Genomic DNA, 25374 nt, shown 5'->3' with positions numbered 1-25374 from the left:
ACACAAGTACTGACACTGATCAATGACAATATTTATAAGGACTATAGGAGTAAAAATGCATCAGTTGGTGAGGAGATCCCCAGCTGCTTATACATGAGAACAAAATGATGTACAGTCACGTGTCGCTTAACAATGGAGATAAGTTCTGAGAAACACGCTGTTATGCAATCTTGTTGTTGTGTGAACATCATAGAGTGTACTAACACAAACCTAGATAGTATAGCCTACTACACACCTAATCTAGATGGTACTAATTTTATGAGACCACTATTGTATATGCAGTGGGTCATTGACCAAAACCCGTTTATGTGGTGCATGACTTTATGAGACTGTCTTCTAGTCCCTAGCAATCCTATAATTAATGAATTCAATGGCAAGTTTCATACAGTTGTTACTTTTTCTCAAAATGGGACTTATTTTTCCCGAATAACAAAGGAGGAAAATGGAAAGAACAAAAAAGAGCAACAGAGAGTTTTAATTTTTTTTTTAAGATTTTATTTTTTTTCCCTTTTTCTCCCCAAAGCCCCCTGGTACATAGTTATGTATTCTTTGTTGTAGGTCCTTCTAGTTGTGGTATGTGGGACGCTGCCTCAGCGTGGTTTGATGAGCAGTGCCATGTCCATGCCCAGGATTCGAACCAACGAAACACTGGGCTGCCTGCAGTGGAGCGCGTGAACTTAACCACTCAGCCATGGGGCCAGCCCCGAGAGTTTTAATTTTTATTTTCTGACTACAACCTGAAGTTCAGGTCTCTGTTGCCATTTTAGGGCAGATTGTCAGCTGAGATGAGAGCAGGTTTGATCTTCTCTTCAGAAAGTTTGGGAAGATAACTGGGGCATGTCACAGCATAGAAAGTCATCAAAGCCCATTCTACCTCCATTCAGAGTTAGATTCAGAGAGAATCTACAGGCAGGGTCACAATTTCCTTCCCAAATCAGTTCTGCATCCTTTCAGCATGTGTCTGAGAGAATGATGAAGGTCCCAAAGTCTATGTCGTAGGGATTTGATGCAATGACTCTAGATTGGACTATTTCTAAAGCAAGGTTAGAAGTCTCTCAGTTGGCCAAAGGTAAATTATTAATACATCCATTAAATGCTTAATTTTAAGCAATGCAACTTTCTGGTCAACTCTATAATAAATTAGCTGTGAAATGTGTTCTTAGGTAAGTTATAGTATACTATACTATGATACATAACTACTGGGCTAAAAAAGATAATGAAGAACATCCGTCAAAAACAGTAATTTGAATGTTAAGTAGTTACTCTTCCGTCATTCTTTCTCTGACAATAACTAGAGAGAACAACTATTTCATGAGGTTACTCTTGGTTTATGAATATTATAAGCATATACGAAAACATCCATTTTTCTGTTCTCATAGTAGGTGGGTATGCATTTAATAAGTAAAAATAAACATATTAGATCTTTAAGGTAAAAGTTGAAGAGAAGAGAATGAAAGCACATCCCATTTTCTGCTTCCTAAAATTATAATGTGTCCATGAGGAGATTGTTTCTGCTCACCTTCACTCTTCTGTTTTTAACATCCCAGTTTCGGGTGAGCATGTATTGCCTAGGGTTGCAGTGGGCTCATAAAGCTTACCCCAACTAGTGATGTTCTCTAAATTCCCTCCCAAGAGGTTTTACTGATGATAATCAAACTCCCCAAAGACTGATTTTTAAGCAAGAAAATAAAAATTTTCATTTATAGTGGTTACCACTCCCATAAATCTAATCAGATAGCTAGCTGTTAGCACCAACTTCCTCGTATCAAGTTTACTGGGAAAGAAATTAATAATCCGTAGGTTTTTTGTTAAATATAGATCCAGGGCAGAGAGAACTAGGATGCTGTTGATGAGTCCTTTCACCAGAGCCACAGTGGCCCAATGAGCTCCTCTTCTCACAGGGCTCTATTTCCCAGCTGCGGGGAGGTAGGTCCTTTGTCAATAGCACTAGAGATGAATGTAATAGAATCCTCAACTTGTCTCTCCTGGGCTGTGGATGTGTCTGGAATTCACACTTGAGCAGAACCTTTTCTGTTGACTGTGGTCATTACATTTCCCTTCTTCACTCCAGTTTGTCAGTGGACACGTTTACTGAGCACCTGTTTCACGCTGAATAAGTTGCAGAAATAATAATAGGAGTCTTACTAGTAGTGAGATAAGAATAAGAATAAGAATAATGTTGGCTAACATTTATTGAGCATTTTATTAGTGAGAAACACTATTCTACAAATCTCATTACATGTCTCAACTCATTTAATCCCCATAACAATAAGTACAATGAGGAAATTGAGGCATGAAGACAATGATGAATATAACATTCTTTCTGTCCTTTGGGAAGTTCACAGTTTAGTGAGGGAGAGGTTTTCCTGCATAAATGGTTGATTCAATACTTGTTGAAATGAAGAGGGATGCATACGATGTCACTTGGTGAGGGACAGGCAGCATTGAATGAATGCTTCAAAGAGAAGGTACTCTTGAAGGATGACTAGGAATTTGTCAGATACTAAGGGGAAAGGTAATTCAGATAAAGGAGTAAATAGGCAGAGACATGAGACATGAAATGGTAAGTATGGAATCTACTGGAAATTTCAAGTGCTTCAGAATGATTGGAACATGCTCTATTATTGGGTGGCTATAGGAGGTAAGTCCTAAAAGAGGCGGGAAACCTAAAGTAACACTTTTGTGGAAGTTGTTCATAGTAAGAAAAGAAAAGTGTGATGTCCTCTATGTTTAGGGCAGAGATAGGAGCAGGCAGCTTCTCCTGATGGACCTCCAGAGAGAAGGCTCCAGAGAGAAGACAAAGGAACAACTTTCTCCAGAAACCACAGAGGAGGGGCGTACACGGAAACAGTATGTGGAAAGATAGGTAGATCATGAGTAGTGGTTGATGGAGTGTTAATTCACCAACAGAGCCATAAACATAACGTCAGGGCCAATTGAAGTAATAAAAACAGAGCCCAGACGGACCTGAGAAGGGTCTGCTTAGTATTGTATTTTAAAACCTTGGCCATCAAGATATCAAAATCCTTTAAGATGTGTATATCCTTTGATTCAGCAATTCATCTTCAAGAAATTTTACCTAAAAAAAAAAAAATTAAGGTGGGTGTATAGTTTTAGCTAAAGATATTCATCACAACATTGCTTATATAACTAAAAATTAGATGCAACTTAAATGTCTAAGGGATTGCTTAAATAAATTATGGAAAATCCATACAATGGAATTGGCAGCTAAAAGAAATGGAAGCATCTTTTGTTGATAGGAAGAGAAGCACACTATAAAATTATTGGTGGGAAAGTCGAGTTCAGTAGAGTCAGTATAATTGAATCCTATGTCTCCATAACAATTTCTACACAGAGAATAATAAGTTTGGAAGTATATTAACCAAAGTGTCCACAGTGATTATGTCTTGATAATAAGATTGTGATTGATTATCTTTTAGTTTTTTCTTATCTGAGTTTACTAATTGTCTTTAACATTAAACATGGATGATGTCTATAATAAGTCTGGCCTCTTTGTAGCAATTAAAGGTCATTTATTTAAGTGTCACCAAATACAGTGACTGTGGAGGATGAGTGATCAGAGTCTGCCTTTGGCTGACTAAACAGCCTGAAAGGTAGTTGTGTTATACCTCAACAGAAAATACAGTATGTGCCCTCAAATTGTTTTAAAATGTAGAAGAACTTAAAATGGTACTTGGACTGTGGGTCCTTAAGTGACATGTACAAGAAGAAGAAAAATCTTTAACAATAGAAATCTTTAATTTAATCATTAATTTAAGAATAGAAATCAGACATTAATACCCCCGTATTGGGACAACAAAGAGAGAAACTGAGACCCATCTGGCAAGCGAGACAGCTTGCTTGCTTCATTTTCCACAATTATAGTTAAATCAACCACCTGAGAAGGATTATTATCAGTTGGAGGTGGGGCTCAATCTGTCTCTGAAAGCTTTCCTTGAAAATTCCCTTTGACCCGGCAATGCTACTCCCAAGATTCTTTTCCACAGATAACCCAAATATGCACAAAATGTCTGTCCAATGACATTTCTTGCATTATTTTTTGTGAGAGAAAAACGTTTTAAAAAGTCAGAATGTCCACCTTAGAGAAATGGGTAGACAAATTATAGTACAGCAACACTGTGGAATTCTACGCAGCCACTAAAAATAACATACTAACATGGTAAAAATTCCCCAAACACATTTATGTTTTAATAGAAAACCTTACGTGTTATTCTATATTTCTGTATTGCTGAAATTTTTAAAATTTACACTCAGCAGGCACTTTTTTTAATAAACAAACATAAAAATCAAGTAAATAATTCTAAAAATATATGCAGTACCACACAACGCCTAGAATTTCTAGTATATTTAAAATAGTTAATAAATATTGTGTTGTAGAGTTCTCCTAAATATTTATGGGTTTATGATCATGATGAATAAATTAGGCTCCTCCAAACTTTAGTGTTTTTAACCAAATTAATTGGTAAGTCTACTGCAGAGGATAAAAGACTTTTCAAGTCTTCTTGATTTTCTTATACTTTATGAAACATAAAAATTCCCTTAAGGAAAATAAAAGCACACATTTCACTACCATTAGCAGTTATTTTTTCCCATTTATTAATTAATTCCTAAAAAATTTTTATAAATCATGTACTATGTGTCTGGCACTGCAGAGCAGAAAGCAGAAATGCTCCTGTTCTCCACGGAGCTTGTGGTCTTTTGAAGTTCTAATAACATGGCACAGAATTAAAGAGGAGGTTGCACGTGTTAGCAGACAGAGATGCTGGTGCTGAAAGAGCCACAGACTAGTCCAAACAAAAGCAATGTATATATGAATAGGTGATACGCATGCATGTATACGTACATCTATATCGTAAATACATATACATGTACATTCTGTATATGGAATCATCTATATGCCTAACTATGCTGGTTTAAAACTAAATGAGGCCAATAAATAAATCAGCTGCTTACACCTGAGAACCGAATAATATACAGTCATGCGTCACTTAACAAGGGAGATAAGTTCTGAGAAACACATTGTTATGCAATCTTGTCGTTGTGTGAACATCATAGAGTGTACTAACACAAACCTAGATAGTATAGCCTACTACACACCTAATCTAGATGGTACTAATCTTATGGGACCACCATTGTATGAAGGAACATGATATTCACATTGCATTTCTAAGTATGTGTTCACTCATCCACGTCCCCAACTAACAGAGAGTTCCTGAGGGCAGAGATTCTGTTTTCTTTACCTTTGATTCCCTAACATGGGGCACAGTTCCTAGCACAGAGAGGGTGTCTTATTGATACTGGTTCAATACATAAATATACTGTAGCACAGAATCACCAGTTCCTTTTCTGAGATCAGCATTCATATGGATATATGACTACTAAGATCATTACCCTAATTACATATAAATATAAATATTATATACAATAAAGTATATAATATTATATATGTGATATATAACGCTATATACATAATCAGGCTAATGATCTTAGTAGTTGCTCATATATGTGTAAAGGTTGCCACAAATAATAAGGGCAACTGACCGGCAATATCCCACAGAACCTGCTTTACAGCTCAGGAATGAAAAAAGAGACCTTCACAGGGAAGAAAGGGAAGCCTAATCAACTTTCCATTATCCAATCATAGGGCTTTAAACAGTATGAGAAAAGCTCCTTATGATCAATCTTGACAAAACTGGGTTTCTATGATTCCAGAATTATTATTTCATTCCAACACACAGTAGCCTATGCTACTGGGATTAACAGACGGGACGAAGTAATTTTCTGTAAATAATGAAGGCATGTATGATTATAGTCTGAGGATTAAAGAAAGGGGAAAGTATAGCAAAGTATGATTCCAGGTAATTTGAATGTTCTTGGTTTTGAAGCAAAGTTTTTATAATCAGTTGCCAGTTGTCAAATTTTAGTAGCTAGGCTGAAAGCGTCTTCCATTTCATCAACATTAAGCACGTAGGAAACTTGCTTCCTTTTGGCCATGCTGAATGCAGGGACTTATCGGCAGTACTGATTTTGAAATCTGTAAGAAGCTGTCAATGTTAATTTCTTGGTGGAGGATTTGTCCTTTGTTGTGAACAAATGCAGTGGTTTTAGTTGCGCGAATACCCAGTTCAAAACAAATGGGTGAGCAGCTGCTCTATTAAGGGCATGTTTGCTTTTGTTTGCAGGAAGCTCTGGATGCCCTTTTTCTGTCTGGGCAATTCTGGCCTTCTTGGGTTTAGCTCTTGTTGTATCGCTGATCTTCAATATTTCCTGCTATGTGGAAAAGCAGCGACAAGGTAAGACATTTTGAGAAGTAGTCATATGGCACCTGCTTGAATGGAGACTGAGCCACTGGAAAACCTACAGAAGAAGACAGTTTTATGAAATGTTATCCAACAGGATATTTCTGTCTCTAGAAAAGCTATTTGATACATTTTTTTCACACTGAGGGTTCTCTTACTTTAAGAGTGTAACCCATATTAGAAATGTAGACAGACTCCCAATCTTAGCTTTATCTCTGCCTTATAGTATAGAATAGGAAGCGATTATCCTGGTAAAATGTATTTTTCCTCCGCCAACTGAACAACCCATGAAATTAGTCTATTCTGGAGCAGCCATAAACGTTCTCTGTGATGTTTGATGAGAAAAGGGAAGACTAGATCTTTAAGGTTCCACTCACACCTACTCAAATTTCTCAGCATCAGTCGGGTCCTCTAAGGTGCAGTAGGCTCTGCTGGGATCAGAAGGGAACTGGAAAAGCAATAGACTGAACCACAGGCTCGTTATCAAATACTCAAGGGCACCTGCCGTGTCAGCTTTCTTTTTAACAAGCTGGGCAGCAGTTTTAACCATGTGACTTTCACCCTCATGTGCATTATTGAAAGAGTGTAATGCCAGTAACTGGCAAAATCTTTGCATACTGTAGGCATTCAATATATGTATGTTGAATACATGGATGGGTGGATGGATGGATGGATGGAAGAAGAAACTTTAACTATTTCTGGGAGGGGTCTTAATATTTTAGAAGCAAAAAACTATTGGGGGCAGGACATTTAAGTGGTAGTAAATGAATAGAAAAGAAAAACACATTTCCTTTTTGTTTTTTTGGTGAGAAAGCTTGGCCCTGAGCTAACATCTGTTGCCAATCTTCCTCCATTTTGTATGTGGGAGGCCGCCACAGCAAGGCTTGATGAGTGGTGTATATGTTCGCGCCTGGGATCGGAACCCGCAAACCCCAGTCTGCTGAAGCGGAGCGTTTGAACTTAACCGCTATGCAACCAGGCCAGTCCCCAAACACATTTTCTTTTAACAGGTGAAAAGAAATAAAGTGAAGTTAACGAAATTAAGTTAGACATGGCACCAAGAAAAATTTCATGAAGCTAATTTAGAACAATGGTCAGATCCTGGAGAGAATCCTTGATCTTTTTAGAAATGTCTTCTTGAGTGTTGATAATGCTAATGTAAATTACGAAGAAGAAGGCGTTAATGTCATGCAGGTTTGAAAAAGAAGATGAGAGGCCCTAGCAAATGAAGTAGCATAACTGATCAATAGCAAAATCAAGGATAAGTGCCCAGTTGTTTTTCTAATTCTTCGTCCAAAACATTCCACCAGCACACGCTGCTTTTACGTTGTTGACCAAATGTCCTCAACCAGAACCCAACACTTTTTTAAGATCTCTATTACACCATTTCTATGCCAAAGATGAAATTCCAGGCAAGCTATGCGTTTTCATTAGCGGTGATTTCATCAATTATTTTTAAAATCAAGTGTTTTTTCAAACAAACCTTGTAAGTCAGATTCACGAACACCGCATCATCGGATATCTTTTTAAAAAATTTCCTTTGGAGAAAAAAATAAGCTAAAAGCAGCACTTTTCTTTAAGCAATGGCTTAAAATGACTATATTTTAATTTCTTCTTTAGGAAATTTTATGAATGCAGATTATATTGTCACCTGTATTAGAAAAAGGTGAATTGAGAGCTATGGAGGTGAAATAAGGTGGAAACCAGGACAAGAATAATCATTTGGACTACTACTTTACTCATCCGTTGATCCAGTAGTAATCCTCTGGAGATGTGTGTGGGCCCAGGCAACAAATGGGTTTTCCAATTCTCATTTTTAGTAGTTTGTACAATGGAACTTATTGATCCATATTCACAACATTTTGCCACCATACAAATTCCTTTGGGGACTTGTTTGGGTATAATGGTTAGTTGACAACTGCTAAAAGATAGTAGCATAACTAAAAAAAGAGCAGGCTTTTGCGGCCGGCCCGGTGGCGCAGCGGTTAAGTTCGCACGTTCCGCTTCTTGGCGGCCTGGGGTTCGCTGGTTCGGATCCCGGGTGCGGACATGGCACTGCTTGGCAGCCATGCTGTGGTAGGCGTCCCACGTATAAACTAGAGGAAGATGGGCACGGATGTTAGCTCAGAGCCAGGCTTCCTCAGCAAAAAGAGGAGGACTGGCGGTAGTTAGCTGAGGGCTAATCTTCCTCCAAAAAAAAAACAAACAAAGAGCAGGCTTTTTCATTTTTTTAAAGACAGATTTCTTTTATTATTTTTCTTTTCAATTGTACAAACGCTTACTGCCTCAGCCATGTCATAAATGTCTATTGCCTACAAGCAGTATGGTGGGAAATAACTTTCTTTAAACAAATAGGAAATAATAACTTACATTCATTGATATATTTTTAAAAATCAATTTCAGTTCCCTCAGTTATTTTTAACATGGTGGCTTTTGAAGTCAACTTGACAAGAATTAGAACTCTGCCTTCAGTATTTACCTAGGAGATCTTGTACAAGTCATAAAACTTTTCTGAGTTTCAGCTTCCTTATCTAGAAAATGTAGAAACTACCAACTAGACCATAGGTCTCTTGTGAGAATTATATAGATAGCTCAGCACAGTGCTGGGGACTTAGCAGGTCAGTCCTGGACAGGAGACAGCCCATATCCCTGATCTTGGTAGCCCTGGTGCTTCCTTCCGTCAGTTCCACAAATATTTGTTAAGGGCTTGCTATGGCTACATGTCACCGGATTTAATTTTAATGTCTGTTATCTCTGGCTTCTTCGCTGCTCCCACCACCCCTAACCTCTGCGAGCCCTCCTCAGCTCCTGTCTCACTTCCTGCCCCCACCTCTGTATTATTTAACAAGTCTACAATAACCTGAGTTTTAGCAATAACGGTTGTGTTCCTTTAAGTCACATACAGGTTCATTTTAGAGAGTGTTCTCTAGGCTTTCCTGGAATTGGTTCTACACATTAGCCTACCGCAAGTTATTTTCTTTGAGCAGGAATGCATCCTCCTCAGGTGGAGCACCCAACCCTGGGTCTTGCGCTGTGTTAGTGTGCAAACCTGAGACTAGCCCTGCAGCAGTGGTCACTGATGCCAGAAACATACCCTCGTTCTCATCTCATCTCCCCTTTTTCTTTCTGCAACCGCTTCCCAATCATCTCAAGTTCTCCTGACATCTTTTCCAAGTATTAGTAATAACTGCTGCCCTTTCTATTTCATATGAGCAAACAGTGCTATCTCCCTTTCTCACTCAGAGATGCAGGTAGGTTTGGGATTAGCTCCTTTCCAGTCTTCCTGAAGACTCCTCCCTGCTTTGTTTCTCCTAGACAGACAGACAGACTGGAAGAGATTCCTTCACATTAGCCAGCTTTCCTACCAGTCGGTCTGCGGAACGCAATGCCCCGTATCTGGCCTCATGTAACTTTTTATTTTTACATCTTTGTGCTATTCTTTGTGGCTAAGAAACTTGCAAGATATGACTCTAACTTGGTGAACTCTCAGTGAGTACATTTTGCTGGCGTATTAAATAGCTCACAGAAGAAAATCTCTATTCCAGCAACAATAAAATATCTACACATTCAATCAGATAGACCAGATAAGCGTGCCCTTGATGTTTTCTGTAGCAGTGCTAGGTGGAAGCTTTGAAATGGAGCTCTCCCTTCCCCCCAAAATAAGTCTTTCATTTTTATGTGATTCTTTGTCCAAATCTGTTCTTTAGGAGGATTCTATTTATTTCTCTTTCTGATAGGAATGCATTAGCGATTTCCTCCTTTAAATCCCCCAAATATTCTTTATCCAACCTTTCTTCTCTGTCTTGACAAGAAGGATAAACAAGTGTATGGTTTGCTCATACATCAAAGTCCTATCACTATATCTGCACATTTTTCACATTAAAAATGTATCAAAAAATTTTTATGATAGAGTTTAAGCCATGTGTGGTGGTTTCTTGTTCTGTATTGCGCACGGAAAGGTGAGCACTATAAAGAGGCAAACATAAAAGCAAATGTTTGCTCACACCCTCTCCACCATGCACCTGACCGCAGTGTTCGTATCTGAATCACAGGAGAGGATTGCAGAAACTTGCCCAGCTCTTCTCTCACAGAGGCTTGCAAATGTAACAGCTTTGTAGCAAAATTAAAACTGCTTTTTTTTGGTTTTTTACTAAATATCATTGAAATGATTAGGTGGCTTTTAAACCAGGCCATTTATTTTTTCTTTCTTTCCCTTTTCTTTTTGATGAGGAAGGTTGACCCTGAGCTCATATCTCCTGCCAATCTTCCTCTTTTTACTTGAGGAAGATTGTCCCTGGGCTAATATCTATGCCAATTTTCCTCCATTTTGTATGTGGGACTCCACCACAGCATGGCTTTGTGAGTGGTGTGTAGGTCCACACCTGGGATCCAGGCCAGTGAATCCTGGGCCACGGAAGTGGAGCACGGAAACTTAACCACTACGCCACCTGGCTCACCCCTATTTTTACACAAACTTATAAGCCCTCATGACAGAGCTAGTTCTTTTCTGGAGCTTGAGCTTACTGACCTTTCTCCTTAGCTGTAACCTTTCAACATTTGGTTACTACGCCCCTATTTAAAGAGGTCCTCTTCCATCACACTTCCCACAGGAAGGATTGCAAAACTAAAACCACATAAGTATGATTGTTCAGCTCCAGATTACACATTTAAATCCTCAGAGGAGTGTTGAATGTGGCATCCTTGAACTCTGTGAGTTTCCTTCCAGGGCACTTTGCAATATAGTTGGTCTCTATGTATAATGTCATTTACTCATTATTTTCTTCCTCACATGGTTTTAGTTCCCGTTCTTTCCATCTAAGCACTGCATTATTATATTGAATCCTTTATACGGTTGCTTCTACTTCCTTTTTCCCACAAAACTTTTTGGTCTAAAACTTTTTTTACTTTTCTCTGCTGATAATACTTCCAACTACATTTTCTTTCTACAGAGCTCTCCTTTTACACTGTATATCAGTATGCCTTCCAGGAAGCAACATTCATACTCTGCGTACCTCCAATTGGAAGAGCCACATTATTTTTTTTAAATGTTAGTCTGTTTGGGGAAATATTTTTACAAAACCCCTGTTTTTTCTTATTCTACTTAAGTAATGTCACTATTTTGTTTTTAAATTTTTTCTTTTTTTTTTTTTTATCTTTTCTTTCAATTTAACACTTAGTTGGGGACAATTCTTTTGCCAAAGGTGAGATTTGGTTATTTCATTCTAAATCAAGCTTTACTTACAAATCTTTTACCTTTAAAATAGCATCTAAATTCATATCAGTTTGTTTTCAGCTTATCCATTTAATGAATTCCCAATTCAAATCAGCACAATGAAATTGAGACTTGTTATTTGATATGGATTTAGAATGCATAATGTTGAAAAACAACTTTGTCATTTTCTAAAATGTTTTTACAAAAATTGTTTCATTTATCGTCCACATCTACTCACAAAATATAGGCATTATTAACCCTACTTTAGGGATAAACTGAGAATCACAGTTTTAAAGTGATTTGCAAGTTGTCACACAGCAAATTCATTGAAGAGCTGCTCTAACGTCTTCTGATTTCTCACTCTGAATTTGTTCCGTGATACATCAGGCTTTGTGTACAAGTTTGACTAAATTTTTATATAAGCACTTTACTTCCAGGCAAAGCTGAATAATAATTAATGACCCAAGTATAAACATTTCTATCATACAAAAAGAAATCAACACATTATTTATTTATTTTAGATTGGCCCTGAGCTAACATCTGTTGCCAATCTTCCTCTTTTTTTTTCCTTCTCCCCAAAGGACCCCAGTACAGAGTTGTATATTCTAGTTGTAGGTCATTTTAGTTGTGCTTTGTGGGACACTGCCTCAGCATGATTTGATGAGTGAGTCCTCACCTGGGATCCAAACCTGTGAAACCCCAGCCGCAGAGGTGGAGCATGTAAACTTAACCACTTGGTCACGGGCTGGCCACCAACACATACTTTATTACAATTTCCTGGTCTATATGAAATAATTTCTATTTTTATGCCTATTGATTATATGTATGTTTCTCAAGCTTTCTGATATTGTTGGGCTTCCAACAACTTGTGGCTATGTGCAACAGTAGACTTCAGTAGGCTCCTTCCAACATCCATGTGCATTTATATTCATAAGACTAGTCTAATCTGAAGACAGTTGAAAGTAATCACATCTTTTGTATGCAGTGGATGGTAGGGCATTTCCTGTGGGCTAGAAGAGGGGTATTTTGGATCTGTCCCAAATGGATTACATTCATCATTTTTGGTCTCACAGCTGCTTGGTATATACGTTTTACAAAAACTTCTCACATTTGGTCTTCACAGAATTCTTCCAAACACCTTGACATGTGACACGTCCATTTCATATTCCAATGTGATGATTTTAATAATTTGTTCCAATACTGTTTCTCTAAGAGTTAATGACCTCTTTCGAGAATAACTCAACTTTCTTGCACATGAATCTAACTAAAAATAATCTGTGTAGTTGTTTGGTGACTTATTCAATTATTTGGAAATGTTTTTGCTAGTTCCTTACCAATACACAATGCTCTTTTATATATTAAAGCTGAAAGATCATCATTTGGTTGCTATTGTCTCTGAGTCATTGTCAGAGACTTAATGCTGGGTTTCATTTTTATAGGAATAACTTTTGCAAGATTTTGGCTTTTATTTAATGCCAGGTTAAATAATATACAATCAAGATATAATAAATATCATACTATATACGTCCATCCAGTTCAACATCGAAGAAAATTTACCAATGAACAGATGACATAGATTTCATAATACTGATCTCAATTATTAAAACTATACTCTGAATTTCCCTTCATTCCCTTCAATAATTCATTACGAATCAATTGCCTTTCACTAAAATATATTCTTGAAAGTATTGTTTCCAATTTTGAAATCATATATTTAATTTGAGGTAAAAGTGCTTCCTTTTATTTGCCTTTGAACCAGCACCTTCAAGGCTCAACGCTGGTCACTTTCTGAGATTTGGCAGATAATTTTGTCACGGTTTTGCGATCCTACATCAGGTCTCTGGTCAGTCTTGTTACTGCAGACAAGCATGTTGTTTCTTTTAAAAGCCATTCTACTGTTTTGATTAATTTTAGAGACTGTTTCCAACTTTTTCCTGATCTCTTCTCCCTAGAACCCCTATCTCTTCTTGCCCCTATTTGCACCATGTGGATGAAATGGAATCACAACCAGAGTGACTTCCTGAGCATCGTTTTTCTGTTGTTGATCATGTGTCAAGAAATGTTAAGACACTTCAAAGATAGATAACAAATAAATTAACAAAATTGTCTTCTATGGATTTTTTTTTTTTTTTTTGGTAAGGAAGGAAAGCCTATTCAAGTTATCAAGGGCAAAGAAGGAAATTTTTCAGAAGGAGGCAGACGTGTTTCATGGAACTCAAAGTCAGGAAGGAGCGCTGTGCCCCACAGTGGACTGGCACCACAGCGAAGGCAGGGGCAGAGGTTCCAGCGTTCTCAGCTTGGTGTTTCCCCTGCATAAAATGGCCACACATCTGGCTCTACATCACTTCCAAGCTGCACTGCTTGTATCCCGTTACCAAGGGAGAATACGATTGGCCCGAATCAGGGAAGATCTTGATCTCTAGTTCTATCAGTGGTGGCCGAGTGGTTTGATCAAAGTTGTTAACTGACATTAATGCAAAGCTCCCTCACTACACTCTCTGGAAGATTCAACAAATGTGTAGCAACATTTCTTTTAATTTGTCTATTTTGAATATCTTTCAGGTATAACATACAGGTTCTCTGATGACTACATTTCCCGGTACGTAGAAAATGAGTTATATATTGTGTTTCCAAGGTAATATGGGAAAGTAACAAGTGCTATGTTGCTTATAGGTTTGGCTCAGGGATATTGCGCTTGGGTAAAAATAAAATGAAAAGTGAATTTTAATTACTTTACTCCCATCTGAACATTAAAAGCTGTAGTATTATTATCTGCCCCAGTAAACAACTCATCCTGAGTCAATGAGAGAGCTGAATGAAGGACAAAATGAGACTCTAACCTGGTATCTACAGAATTCTCATTGATTTCAGCAGACAGCCGAGATTGTGATTCAGATCAGATTGTCAGGATGCAGTCTCATTATGTATGGAATTGTGTGGCCTTAAGAATCCAGGGTGGAAAGGAATCTGGCAACACTTAATAGAATTTAAGATATGCATAGACACATATATAGACAAAGATGCCACATGGTGTGCTGTTTTTAGGGGTAATGTCAGTCAACAGGGAAATGTGATAAATCAACTCTAAAATACCATGCAGTTATACTTATAACTTATTCTCTTTAATAGTCAGCTAGTTGCAGAGAAATTTGTATAGTGTGATACTTTAAAAAAAAAAAAGGCTTATGACATAAATCGTAATAAAGAAGTTTCATTTTCTTGGGAAATATATTCTGACCCAAATGTGTTGTTAGATTGGAGATTTCTCTTTTAGGATAAAAAAACCCCTCTAAATATAGAGAATTTCCTAGAGGACTCTTCAAGACCTTTCTGAAATGTAGACTGAAAGGCTGAAAGGGCTTATAAAAACACAAAGCTTTCTTGCTGGGTAAGATAAGATTATAAGCTTTTTGTTGGCCTCTAAAAGGTCTTTTTAAAATTCTTCTCCATGTGGAAATGTCTCTGGCAGATTCAGGATCTGGGCTGCAGGCAGACCCACACAAAAAAGTAAATCTTTATTTTTATGACTACTTTTAACATTGGATTCTATAACATGAGATAATTTTCAAGTCATTATTAGCTCAAGTCAAAAGTGATTTGCTGATTTGGTTAAAACAAATAATGTGACAAAGAAAATCCTGTATACTCACGTAGAAGTTGACCTCTTTGACGATTGATTTGATGCTTATCATTTGAAAGGCAATTAAGATACAATGTGATAGAAAGTGTTGTGATTTGATCATTCTGCTGGAGACTAGGTTGGTGGTTTTTGGATTCGGATGGTAAGAGTCAGAAGGAAAAACTGATAAAATGCAAGCAGGCTCTTAGCTGTAGGGCAAACGTGGAAAAGAGGCTGGTTCTTTTATAATATTCATCCATTCTGTAAATATTCATTCAACAAATAGGTACTGTGCTAGAAAATAGAGACACAAAGATGGAAGGATGCACATCCTTCCTTCAAGGACTTAATAATCTATCCAGTGTAATAAATCTCCAGTTAGGCAAAACTTCAATATACAATGCCGATTTTATCTATAAAAAGTGGCTGGCATGTGAATGCACAGGTTTATGTATGTGTTTTGCAGCTTGTCTGACCGTGTAGTTTGGGAGCTAAACTTACCTTTGTAGGAGGGGCATGGAGGCTCCAGGATAAAAACAAACCAGCTGGAGCAACCTCCAGCCACTCAAACTTAAACATTGAAACAGCAAGTGGAAATAAGGGGTATCTTTCTTGGGCAAGGCTAGAATTCCTGACGCCTCCTCAGAGCTGGGATGATTTGAGGGTAGGATTCCCCATTGCACCCTCTCCCTGCTTCTACTCAACACCAGGTGGGAAGCTACGCTGGAGGGGAAAGAAATTTTCTTCTCTGACCTTATCTTCCTGAGTCCCGCCCCCCCCCCCACCCCCCGAACCGCCCCCCACCCCCACTTCCTGCACTGGGCCGTCAGACCTACTTCAAGGACAGTGTAGCAACTACATCTAATGGAAAGTCAGATACACACTTCCTGATATTTAAGGGGATAAGGCAGTGGGAATGTCATGGATTTGAGATCCAAACAATTCTGGATTTTAATCAAACTTCCTAGGTTTGTAGTGTTGAGAAAATGGGCGTTGGTGAACTTCATCTGAAAAATCCAGATTATAATTTAATACTTTCCTTAAAAAGGGTAGTTGATAAAGAAACTGCTGCTTTATTGGATGAAAATTAAGGTCTAAGAAAATTCCTACCCCCTTGGAGCACATTCCTCCTCTAGTTTAGGAGAGTAGCTCAGTTCACGATTACTTTAAGGCTATCGTGACTCCTCAGTTTGAGTGTTCCTCTCAAAAACTTGGACAAATTCCCAGCGGCTTTTGCGCGGTCTGCTCTTGGGTGACGTTGAAAGGTGTTTTTATCAGAAAACATGTCTCATCTCAGCTGTTCTTCTACCGTAAGACGATTTCTTGGATTTCTGGGGCTCTGCAGGCTGGGATCCTTTCAAGTAATTTTCTTGGGATTCTAATGGTTTATAATGTTGTGTAATTTCAGGTGTAATTATTGTTTATCAATTCCTGAGTACACTTCATCGTGCTCACCCCTTATCCCATTTGCAACAACATGGATAGACCTTGAGAGTATGATGTTAAGCAAAAATCTTATTCTTGGTTGCCCTTTTGTCACCCCTAGCTCTGTGTCACTGCTCTAAGATTCTTTCTATATCTCTTTAGAGTTCTTCATGCTGGCAGATTTTCCCAGCCTCCTTTCCCCCAAAACTTTAGCGAAAGACCCTTCCTTTTAAGTGCTCCAAAACACTGGCAATATAGGCTCCTTGTGTTTAAGAGATTTTACAAAGAAGTGGCCATAATAGAAGGGAATTTGAACACTGATCAAGAGAATAAAAATTTAGTGTCAGATATCATTGCTCCGAGAGTCCATTAACCATGCCCCTCATAGGGAGCAGTACTCGTTCTTAGCAAACCCTAGTCGTACTAACCCCGGTCACACACAACATTGCTGAGCTTTACGCTTTTCCCCTGGACCAGAGGTCTATCTTTGGTGTCTTCTCACTCTAAGGTTAAGACACCCGCACCTATGGCACAGCCCCTGCCAAAGAAAGCAAAAATTTAACAGGGTAGACTCAAGAATACGTGGCTCCAGCTACTTTCCCTTTGCTCTCCTGCATCACTGCTTTTTCTATCCCTTTTGTATTATTCTCATCACTATATAAACAGGCAGTATTGTCCCATACCTTAAAAAACAAAAAAGAAGAGCTCCCTTGATGCTAGATTGCCTATAACTATCTCTCCATTGCTCTGTACCCTTTACAGCAAAACTTGAAAGTTCCAGCTACATTCTGTCCATATCTGCTGGCTTCTCTTCCTCTTCTCCTCTTCCTCCCTCAATCTTCTTTATTCAATCTTCTGTCCTCAATCATCCACTGACTCAGTTCTTGTCAAGGTCCCCAATGAAATCCACATGGCCAAACCTCAGTCTCATCGCACGCAGTCCATCTGTGACATCTGACACACTGGCACTCATTACTTCTTGAGACACTGTCTTCTCTAGGCTCTGGGCCGCACCATCATTTCTTCCTTACTTACCAGCAGCTCCTTCTCCTTTGCTGGTTCCTGAACCTTAAAGTGTGTCCAGGACTCATTAGTGAACCTCTTCTCTATCTATACTCATTCTGTAGTAATTTCATCCTCTCTCCTGGCTTTAAATAACATTTATGCACTGGTGGAGCCCAGATTTATATGTTTGCCTATTCAGAGAAATATCTATTAAGCAAATCAGGTTAACACTTACCGAAACCAACTTCTGATAGACCCCTAAGCTTACTCTTTCCTCAGACAACTTTCTAGCCCCTTAAAATAGCTTCATTGAGTTTTTTAGAAATATCTTTCATTTTTATTTGGATATTGGAAGCCTACATTTATGTCATAGAATTTGGGAGCTGAAAAGAATAATAAGCATTAAATAGTTTAATATCCTTGTTTTATAAATAAGGAAATTGAAATTCAGAGTTTACATCCAAAGTCACCCAGGCGGAAGTAATGATTTTTTAAAAATTAAATTTACTTATTTAATCTACTTAGATAATAAAGTATTTGAGGCATTTTTCTGAAAAGAACTTCACAATAAAATAATGATAAAGTATAAATAAAAACTTTAAAAGTAGAGGCTAGAGAAAATGTAAATGAAAGTAGAAAATTTAAACCCTAGTGAAAGATACAGTCAATATGATTTTAAATTTTAGAGTGTGAGTAAACGTGCTTATTGGTTAGAAGACCATTTCAGACATGTTCAGAGCAATGGGGAATCTGATCTGGCCCAAAATGCAGAGGTGCATTAACCTCTAGGATATGGGCTTATTTATTAATTCTTAATAGTAATTAGTCTTCCACTGAAAACACTGCCAAACATTTGTGCTTGAAGTTTATAAGATATTTGCAATAGGCTGGAGCTATTTGGCAATTGCTAAGTAAAAACATAATTTTTAATTTGTTGCTTAGGCAACTGCTCCTTTATAATGGTTTATTTGAGATGATTAATCATTTGAGACCTGCCTGTAGACACAGGGCACTGCATTATAAATCACATCTTATTTTCATTCATAGGGAATGAAACGATGCTCATTTTTTGGACATGATTTATCATTTGCAGGTTGTATCTACTATCCATGCGGGCTAGGAAAATGGATGGATTGTCTTATTAAAAATTCTTCACCTTTTGCTATTCTACTCTCTGCGTAGCCAGAGAAAAAACAGGAGCAGGGCCGACTTTGTATCCCAGTATTAAGCTGTATTGAATTACTGATGAAAAGAAAGGTTACAGATGAGCTCCTTTGTTAGCAGATAAGTGAAATACATGCCAGCATCTGGACTTTTCAAACCATTTCGTACAGGTATCATTTGGTCTGCTACTTTTTTTAAGGACACCTACTTATCATTTACATATACTGTGTCTTCTCGCGGAAGCATGGGGAGTAATATAGGTTTTATGCCTTGAGATAAAAGTTCTTTTTTCTTTTGATGCGATTCCCTCCAGCTCTTGGTGAAATGTAATCTCAAAGTTGAAGCAGTTGCTACTATTTTACGAAATGCCACTCTCACTGCCTATGTTTCTCTGTTCCTGGCCTGCCATTGTGAAAGCTGGTCACCAGGGCCATCATCACTGTCTGGTGACAATGGTGGGGTGTCTACTGTAATCCTAATAGCATTACTTAGATGAGGTTGTAAGGAAATTTAATCAAGCATCAAGAGCAAACAGTGTTCAGGGCTTTAGGAGCAGACTTGCATTACAATCCTGTCACTGCCAGTTACCTTCTGTGTGTCTTTGGACAATTTACTTCTATGAGCTGCAAATTATTTATGTGCACAGTGGGGATAAAAAGATGTGTCTTGTCGGGCTGTCCTGAGGGTTGAATGAGCACTGGCATAAAGAGAAGCTTTCATAATTGGTAGTTATTGCCCATGTTACACATGAGGCTAGGGGAAATATGTTAATCTGTCTGAATCTCAGACTTCTCCCCTGTGAAGTGGGTAGAATAATAATATTTTTGCAGAATTTCCCTGGGTCTTTTAAAAAAAATTATTTTATTGAGGTTGTATTGGCCTATAACATGGTGTAAATTTCAGCTGTATACAATTATAGATCAGTTTCTATATAGACTGCATCATGTTCACCACCAGTAGTCTAGTTTTTACCTGTCACCATGCATATATGCCCCTTTACCCCTTTCGCCCATCACCCAACCCCCTTCCCTTCTGGTAACCACTAATCTGTTCTCTTTGTCCATGTGTTTGTTTCTCTTCCACATATGAGTGAAATCATGCAGTGTTTTTCTTTCTCTGTCTGGCTTATTTCTTAGCACCGCATCTGGGTGTAATAGGTGATCAGTCATTTTACTGCATCTACCAAGCTGAGTCTTTGGCCTTATATTTTTTAAACATCACTGTCAATTAATCTTTACTTCGTGAACATAGTTTCAGGGGATGGCTCTGAGTGATAGTCAGGGCAAGTAAGCAAGGAGTACAATGTATAGTTAAGGGCACAGGTAACCTAGATTCTAATCGCGGCTCTGCTACTTGCTATTCCTGTGGCCCTCAGCAAATTGTGCCTCAGATTCCTTATCTGTACAAAGGGGAGGCTATAGTGCCTGTCTGGTTGGATTGTTGTCAGAATTAAATGAGTGAATATATAAAATGCACTTCAAGTTGCATCTGACAAATGGTAAATGCTAGATAAGTATTTGCTATCATTATTCCCTGGAAGAAGGTCCAAAAACCAACGTTTAAATTTACACACACACGTGCAGGCAGGTGTGTACACACACTCATGTTCCCTCACTCACTCACACCTAAATATATCTACCTTGGTTGGCCGAGGCTGAACAAGAACACGCAACAGTTTACCCAGTATTGAATTTAGCTGAGAAATTAGTTCAGAACTATGTGCCAAGTGGATTCTAATACAGCAAATTATTTTTCCTTATTATAGGGAGGATGAGTATTACATTGAAGACACACCCATTTATGGTAACTTAGATAATGTGATCCCAGGTAAGTTGTATTTTTCTAGAAATTTATCTATAAATTTATTCCCCCCACTTAATGCCACAAAGAATTTGAGGTGGCTTATTTTTGGTCACAATCATGTTTAAATATCCCAAGAGAAACCATAAATTCAAGTCTCTTCAGCATGTTATTTAGCTCTACGAAGCTGCGAGGTGTAAATCGTGTCGCAATATTCAGTGTAAATCAACATCCTGTTTTTCTCCAACCTCTTCACTTCACTTTAGTAGTAATGAGCATACAGGAAGACTCTGTTACCATGAACTCTGACACACACAGAATTCTATGAAATAAAGTTATTTCTAGAACAGAAAATGGCCCAGGGGAACAGTGCTGTGTGCTCTGTATACAAAAGCAAATCTACAGTCAATAATCTGGAACAATGAACCTGTTCCCTGGTGTCCCCTGTTTTAACTCATTCTTTTTAAGTAGCACACTAAGGGCTACACTGATGGCAAGTAGGGAAAGAGCCAAATCCCCACTGAATGCTTCTTCATTTTTGTTCTGGTGAAACAAGTACGCTTCAATTCCCAGCATCGCTCATTACTTGAAGCATCTCAACCACCCAAAATCAAAATGCCCATAAATTCCTGAAAACAGACATCTGTGATCCGATCTCAGAGCTGTGATGAGAGAAGGCATGAGGGTAATGCTGGTATTTAACTCCATCCTTGCCATGCAAGCACTTCGCTTAATTCATGAGAGGAGACTTGGGGGTAATTCCTATTAATCTCTGAGTCTTGAATGCAGAGATTTCCAGTAATGGACTAAATGTATCTGAATCTCTATAGATCAAAACAGTATAGAATTCTCCTTAAGGAAGAGTGTGAGAATTTTAAAGGATTCAAGAATTTATTTAATTTTTATCTTTCCCTCCATTGTAAAGTATCCTCTACTCTCTGCACTCTGAGGAATCGGAAATTATTTTTCAGGAATATACTATTAAAAATACCTTGCCCTCCCCTCCTGTTTCCCCTTCCAGAATCGTGGTGCCCATGTGTAATATTTGAGGACTTAAATGCTTACACTCTGGCGGCTCACAGCGCACTGTGTCTACAATTTCCGTATCTAAGTGAGCACGGGTATCACTCCCACAGGCTCTGATTGAGTAGGTTCAGGATAGGGCTTAGGAATCTGCTGTGTAGAAAATTTCCGTGGTGATTCTAATGCATGTTTTCCACGGACCAAGCTTTGGGACACCACTCTATGGACCTTTCTCTGTGTTGATTTTTGGAAACAGTTGAATGATTTTGAGGTACCTTGTGTTAGAGTAGATATGTCTTTTTTTCTATGGGTCAAATTGGTTCAATCCACATTTCTGCTAGGTTGCTGGCCATCCTACAAGTCACTATCTCTCTTTCCTCTCCCTTTTAAATGGCATATCTGGGGGAAGAAAGGTAGGGATGAGTCAATAAGCCTGTCCCCACAAGATGAAATGAGGCAGGTCTGCTGGCTGTTGGACGTGCACAAAACACCAGATCCTTAGGACTGGCATTCCACTGGTTCAGACCCTCTGGACAGCCTGGCTGAACTGTCCTTCACTGATTTAGGGAGCAAAAACCATAATCTAAATCCTCTTTTTCAAAAATAGGATATAGGGTTTAAAATGCCTCTGAGTAAAACTTCTTAGTCATGGAGAAAATTATCAAACTGTCATCACCAATGTATGTGCACTGGGCTTTATGCCACTACACATCGCTTGCCATCATCCCTAAATAGAAGAGAACGTAGGCCATCCTTCAGCTCACGGGATCTCTGCAACATCTAAATGGTGATGGAAGTTGAGACGGTCGTGTTCTGCAATAGTATATAAAAAGTAAGAGAATCTAGTCCATATCCCAAGTGACCTTTTTGTCTTATCGTTAATGCTGTGGGGAAACAGACTTCTCCACCGTCTGATATGCAGAGAGCAGCTTGTGCTTCCTTACCTTTTTGCATCCCCATGAGATAGCTGGTCAAACGATTCTTGGGGGTTTCATATTTATAGCAAAATGTCATTTGGGTCATGTATTTTTATTTGTGTCAGCATTTTTCATTTTTCCTTGGTAAATCATGATCTTTTCAACTCCCAAGAACCAATGGATGAAAACTGCTATGAGCAAATGAAAGCCCGACCAGAAAGATCTGTGAATCAACTGCGAGCAGCTCCCACACCTGCACAGGTGAGTTTTGTTTTCTGTATCAAAGGTCAAGCTCAGCGTCGATCACAGCACAGCCCCATGTTTCAAAAGCAGGAAAGCAGCGCATTCCGATGCACGCCTGAAGCAGCCTGCTAGGAACTTTCAGTCTGAACTGGTGTCAAGTTCTGGGACCTGAGCTCTCAAGGGAAACTCAAAGGCAAATAAATATACTCAGAACCACACTCGAAGAGTCAAAAATATGTACAATTACACGTTTGTAATTACAATCACTTTGAAAGAAAAGTGGATTCTCCTAAGTTAAGTAAGCTTTTTCTTTCAGATTGAAAAAAGTGTGTGCATCACAGAGATGAATACAAAAGTTGACACAGGCATGATGCTCACAAGAGCCAGATGTCAGGAATTTATGGGAGGCGGGAGAGAAAGACCTTTAGCTAAAAGATAAATTAGCTGGAAATAAAAGACCATACTTCTACTTTACAAAGCAAATGAATGTACATTTTAATACAAGTCCTATGGCTGTGCTCTTATGGCAAGAAATTTTCACATGGCTTATGTGGGGATAGGTCTCAACAAAGTCTAAGCAGAAACACATAAAAACCCAAGAAGAAATGGGTAGTTTCTCCTTTTCCTATAAAATCAGTGCAGTCTTTTCTGACAGAGCACTGATTTCATCGAAAGCCATTCACAATTTCTAGCCTATATGCTGCTGAAGTGTTAGAAATCTCTGTTAAAATCGTTCTTCTTCCCTCTCCTCCCAGATCTTGTCCCCTCAGTTGTGTGCTCTCTTGCTACTCCCTGGAAATGGTCCCAGGACCAGCATTTCCTGTGCGGCTGTTATGTGTCAGGCCTTGAATTATGTGCTTTATAGGCATTATCTTCTCAGATTCCTATGAGGGAGGCAGCCTTGTTATTCCCACTAGACAGGGGCTTGTAAAGCCTGAAGAACTTACCCTAAGCGCTCAGTGCCAAGTGGGGAGACGGAATCTAAACTTAGTCCCACCTAGCAGAAAAGTTTCTCCTCCCTAAGATGGTTTGCACCTTCGAAACTTCCCACTAAGCAAGAATTTTCTTCTCCTTTTTTATATGAATCCCCTAAGAAATCGGAATTCTTGACATTTTTATTAAGGAACCAAGATGTGGCGAGGTTTAACCAAAATGTAGAGTCGCCCTCTGATGGTCAAATCCATCATCTGATGTTCAACTTATTATAAAATTTATTTTTAGATAAAAGGTGTGAAAAACTGCACGTTACAGTATGATCTGCTAAATCCATGAAAAGAAAAAGAAAACCTCTCAAAGAAGGTTAAAATGTAACCACACCATCTGAAATGGAGAGATCACAGCACCTTAGCTGTGAAAGAAATGAGAATTCCCAATAGAAGTTACTATTTAATACGCATGAATTGGACAGGCCAGCTTTATTTGAGCTGCATCTGGTGTTTATGCAAGTTGCAATTGTGCAAAGCCTTAAAATGTCTTTTAAAGTCTGCTATTTTATAAATTATATATTTGAAGATTCTTCTAAGGAGACTAGTCTTTAATTCTATTACACCCTTCTCACAAATTTAGTTTCACAAATTAGAAATAATCTCTCTATATTTGCTCAATTCCATTTTATTAGAATGATCATTATCATCAAAAACACTCCCTAGTTTGCTACTACAATGCTCACTCTGTTACTTTGGTCAATTACAAAAGCAGAAGGAATCTACAATATTATGCATAAAGCTTGAGGGATAAAATGTTTGTTGGAAAAATGGAAATAAGCTCCTTGCCCTTTGAAAATGAGGTGTACAGGTGAGAAGTTGTTATTTCAATATCTCAGTCTACTAACTAGGAAGAGTTAATCAGGAAACCTAGTAATAAAATGAGTCCACATCAGTTTCCATATCCTGAAAAATGTGAGAGACGTAAGTTTAGGCTTACTCCTTTTCTCATCTTCATGTCAAAATCTGTGGCCTCTCTCTCCTTTCCCTTCCTATGTCAGAAGCATCCTCTCTCCTTTCCAAAGCCAATATTCCTACTTATGCTCTTGACCATTTCTCCTATTTCTTTCAAGATCTTGCTCTTTCAGTGATTTGTCTCCATTGTCCATTTTTTAAATGAATCATTACTATTTACCTACCGTATGCACAAGTCACCCTAATATCTAAAAATAAAACAAACATCACAGGAAAACTTTACTTCAATCTGTTTTTCTCACTAATTCTTAAACTCTTACTTTCCTCCACTGTTTCCATTTCTTTCCATAGATCCACATTCTTTCACCACTGGCTATATATTCTCCACCCATCCATTCAACTGAAACAACACTCTGGAAGTCACAAGTGACTGGTACATGTACAATTTGTGGTCTTTCTCAGCCATTCTTTGAACTCTGCAGTATTTGATAAAGTTGACCAACTGTTGACCAGACATATACTATTTGGAATGCTTTCAGCTGTAAGTGCAGACACCCAATTCAAATCACTTCAGCATAAAAGGGATGTTTCTGGCTCATGTAACAGGGAGAGATAAGGGTGTATTTTGTTTTTGAGATGGCTGAATATGGGAACTCTCCCCATTTCTTCTTCATTCTCGTCTGTACAGACTCTTCCATTGAGGCTGGGCAAGCCGCTAGCAGACCCAGTTTTCTTCCTCCCAGCCCCA

General features: G+C 38.4%; 1 protein-coding gene across 1 annotated transcript in view; it reads left to right on the top strand.

Annotated features, from left to right (window-relative positions):
• Positions 1-25374, top strand: part of TRAT1 (T cell receptor associated transmembrane adaptor 1) — a 33961-nt gene that overhangs the window by 5784 nt on the left and 2803 nt on the right. The window contains exons 2-5 of the mRNA XM_008530847.2: positions 6204-6314; positions 14095-14131; positions 20511-20572; positions 22658-22746. Coding sequence (XP_008529069.1) covers positions 6204-6314; positions 14095-14131; positions 20511-20572; positions 22658-22746 — 299 coding nt within the window. The remainder of the gene's footprint in view (positions 1-6203; positions 6315-14094; positions 14132-20510; positions 20573-22657; positions 22747-25374) is intronic.

This window comes from Equus przewalskii, chromosome 18, assembly GCF_037783145.1.
Source record: "Equus przewalskii isolate Varuska chromosome 18, EquPr2, whole genome shotgun sequence".
NCBI classification, from domain to species: Eukaryota; Metazoa; Chordata; class Mammalia; order Perissodactyla; family Equidae; genus Equus; species Equus przewalskii.
Note: the sequence above shows the minus strand (reverse complement) of the source record. Positions and strands in the feature narration are given on the sequence as shown.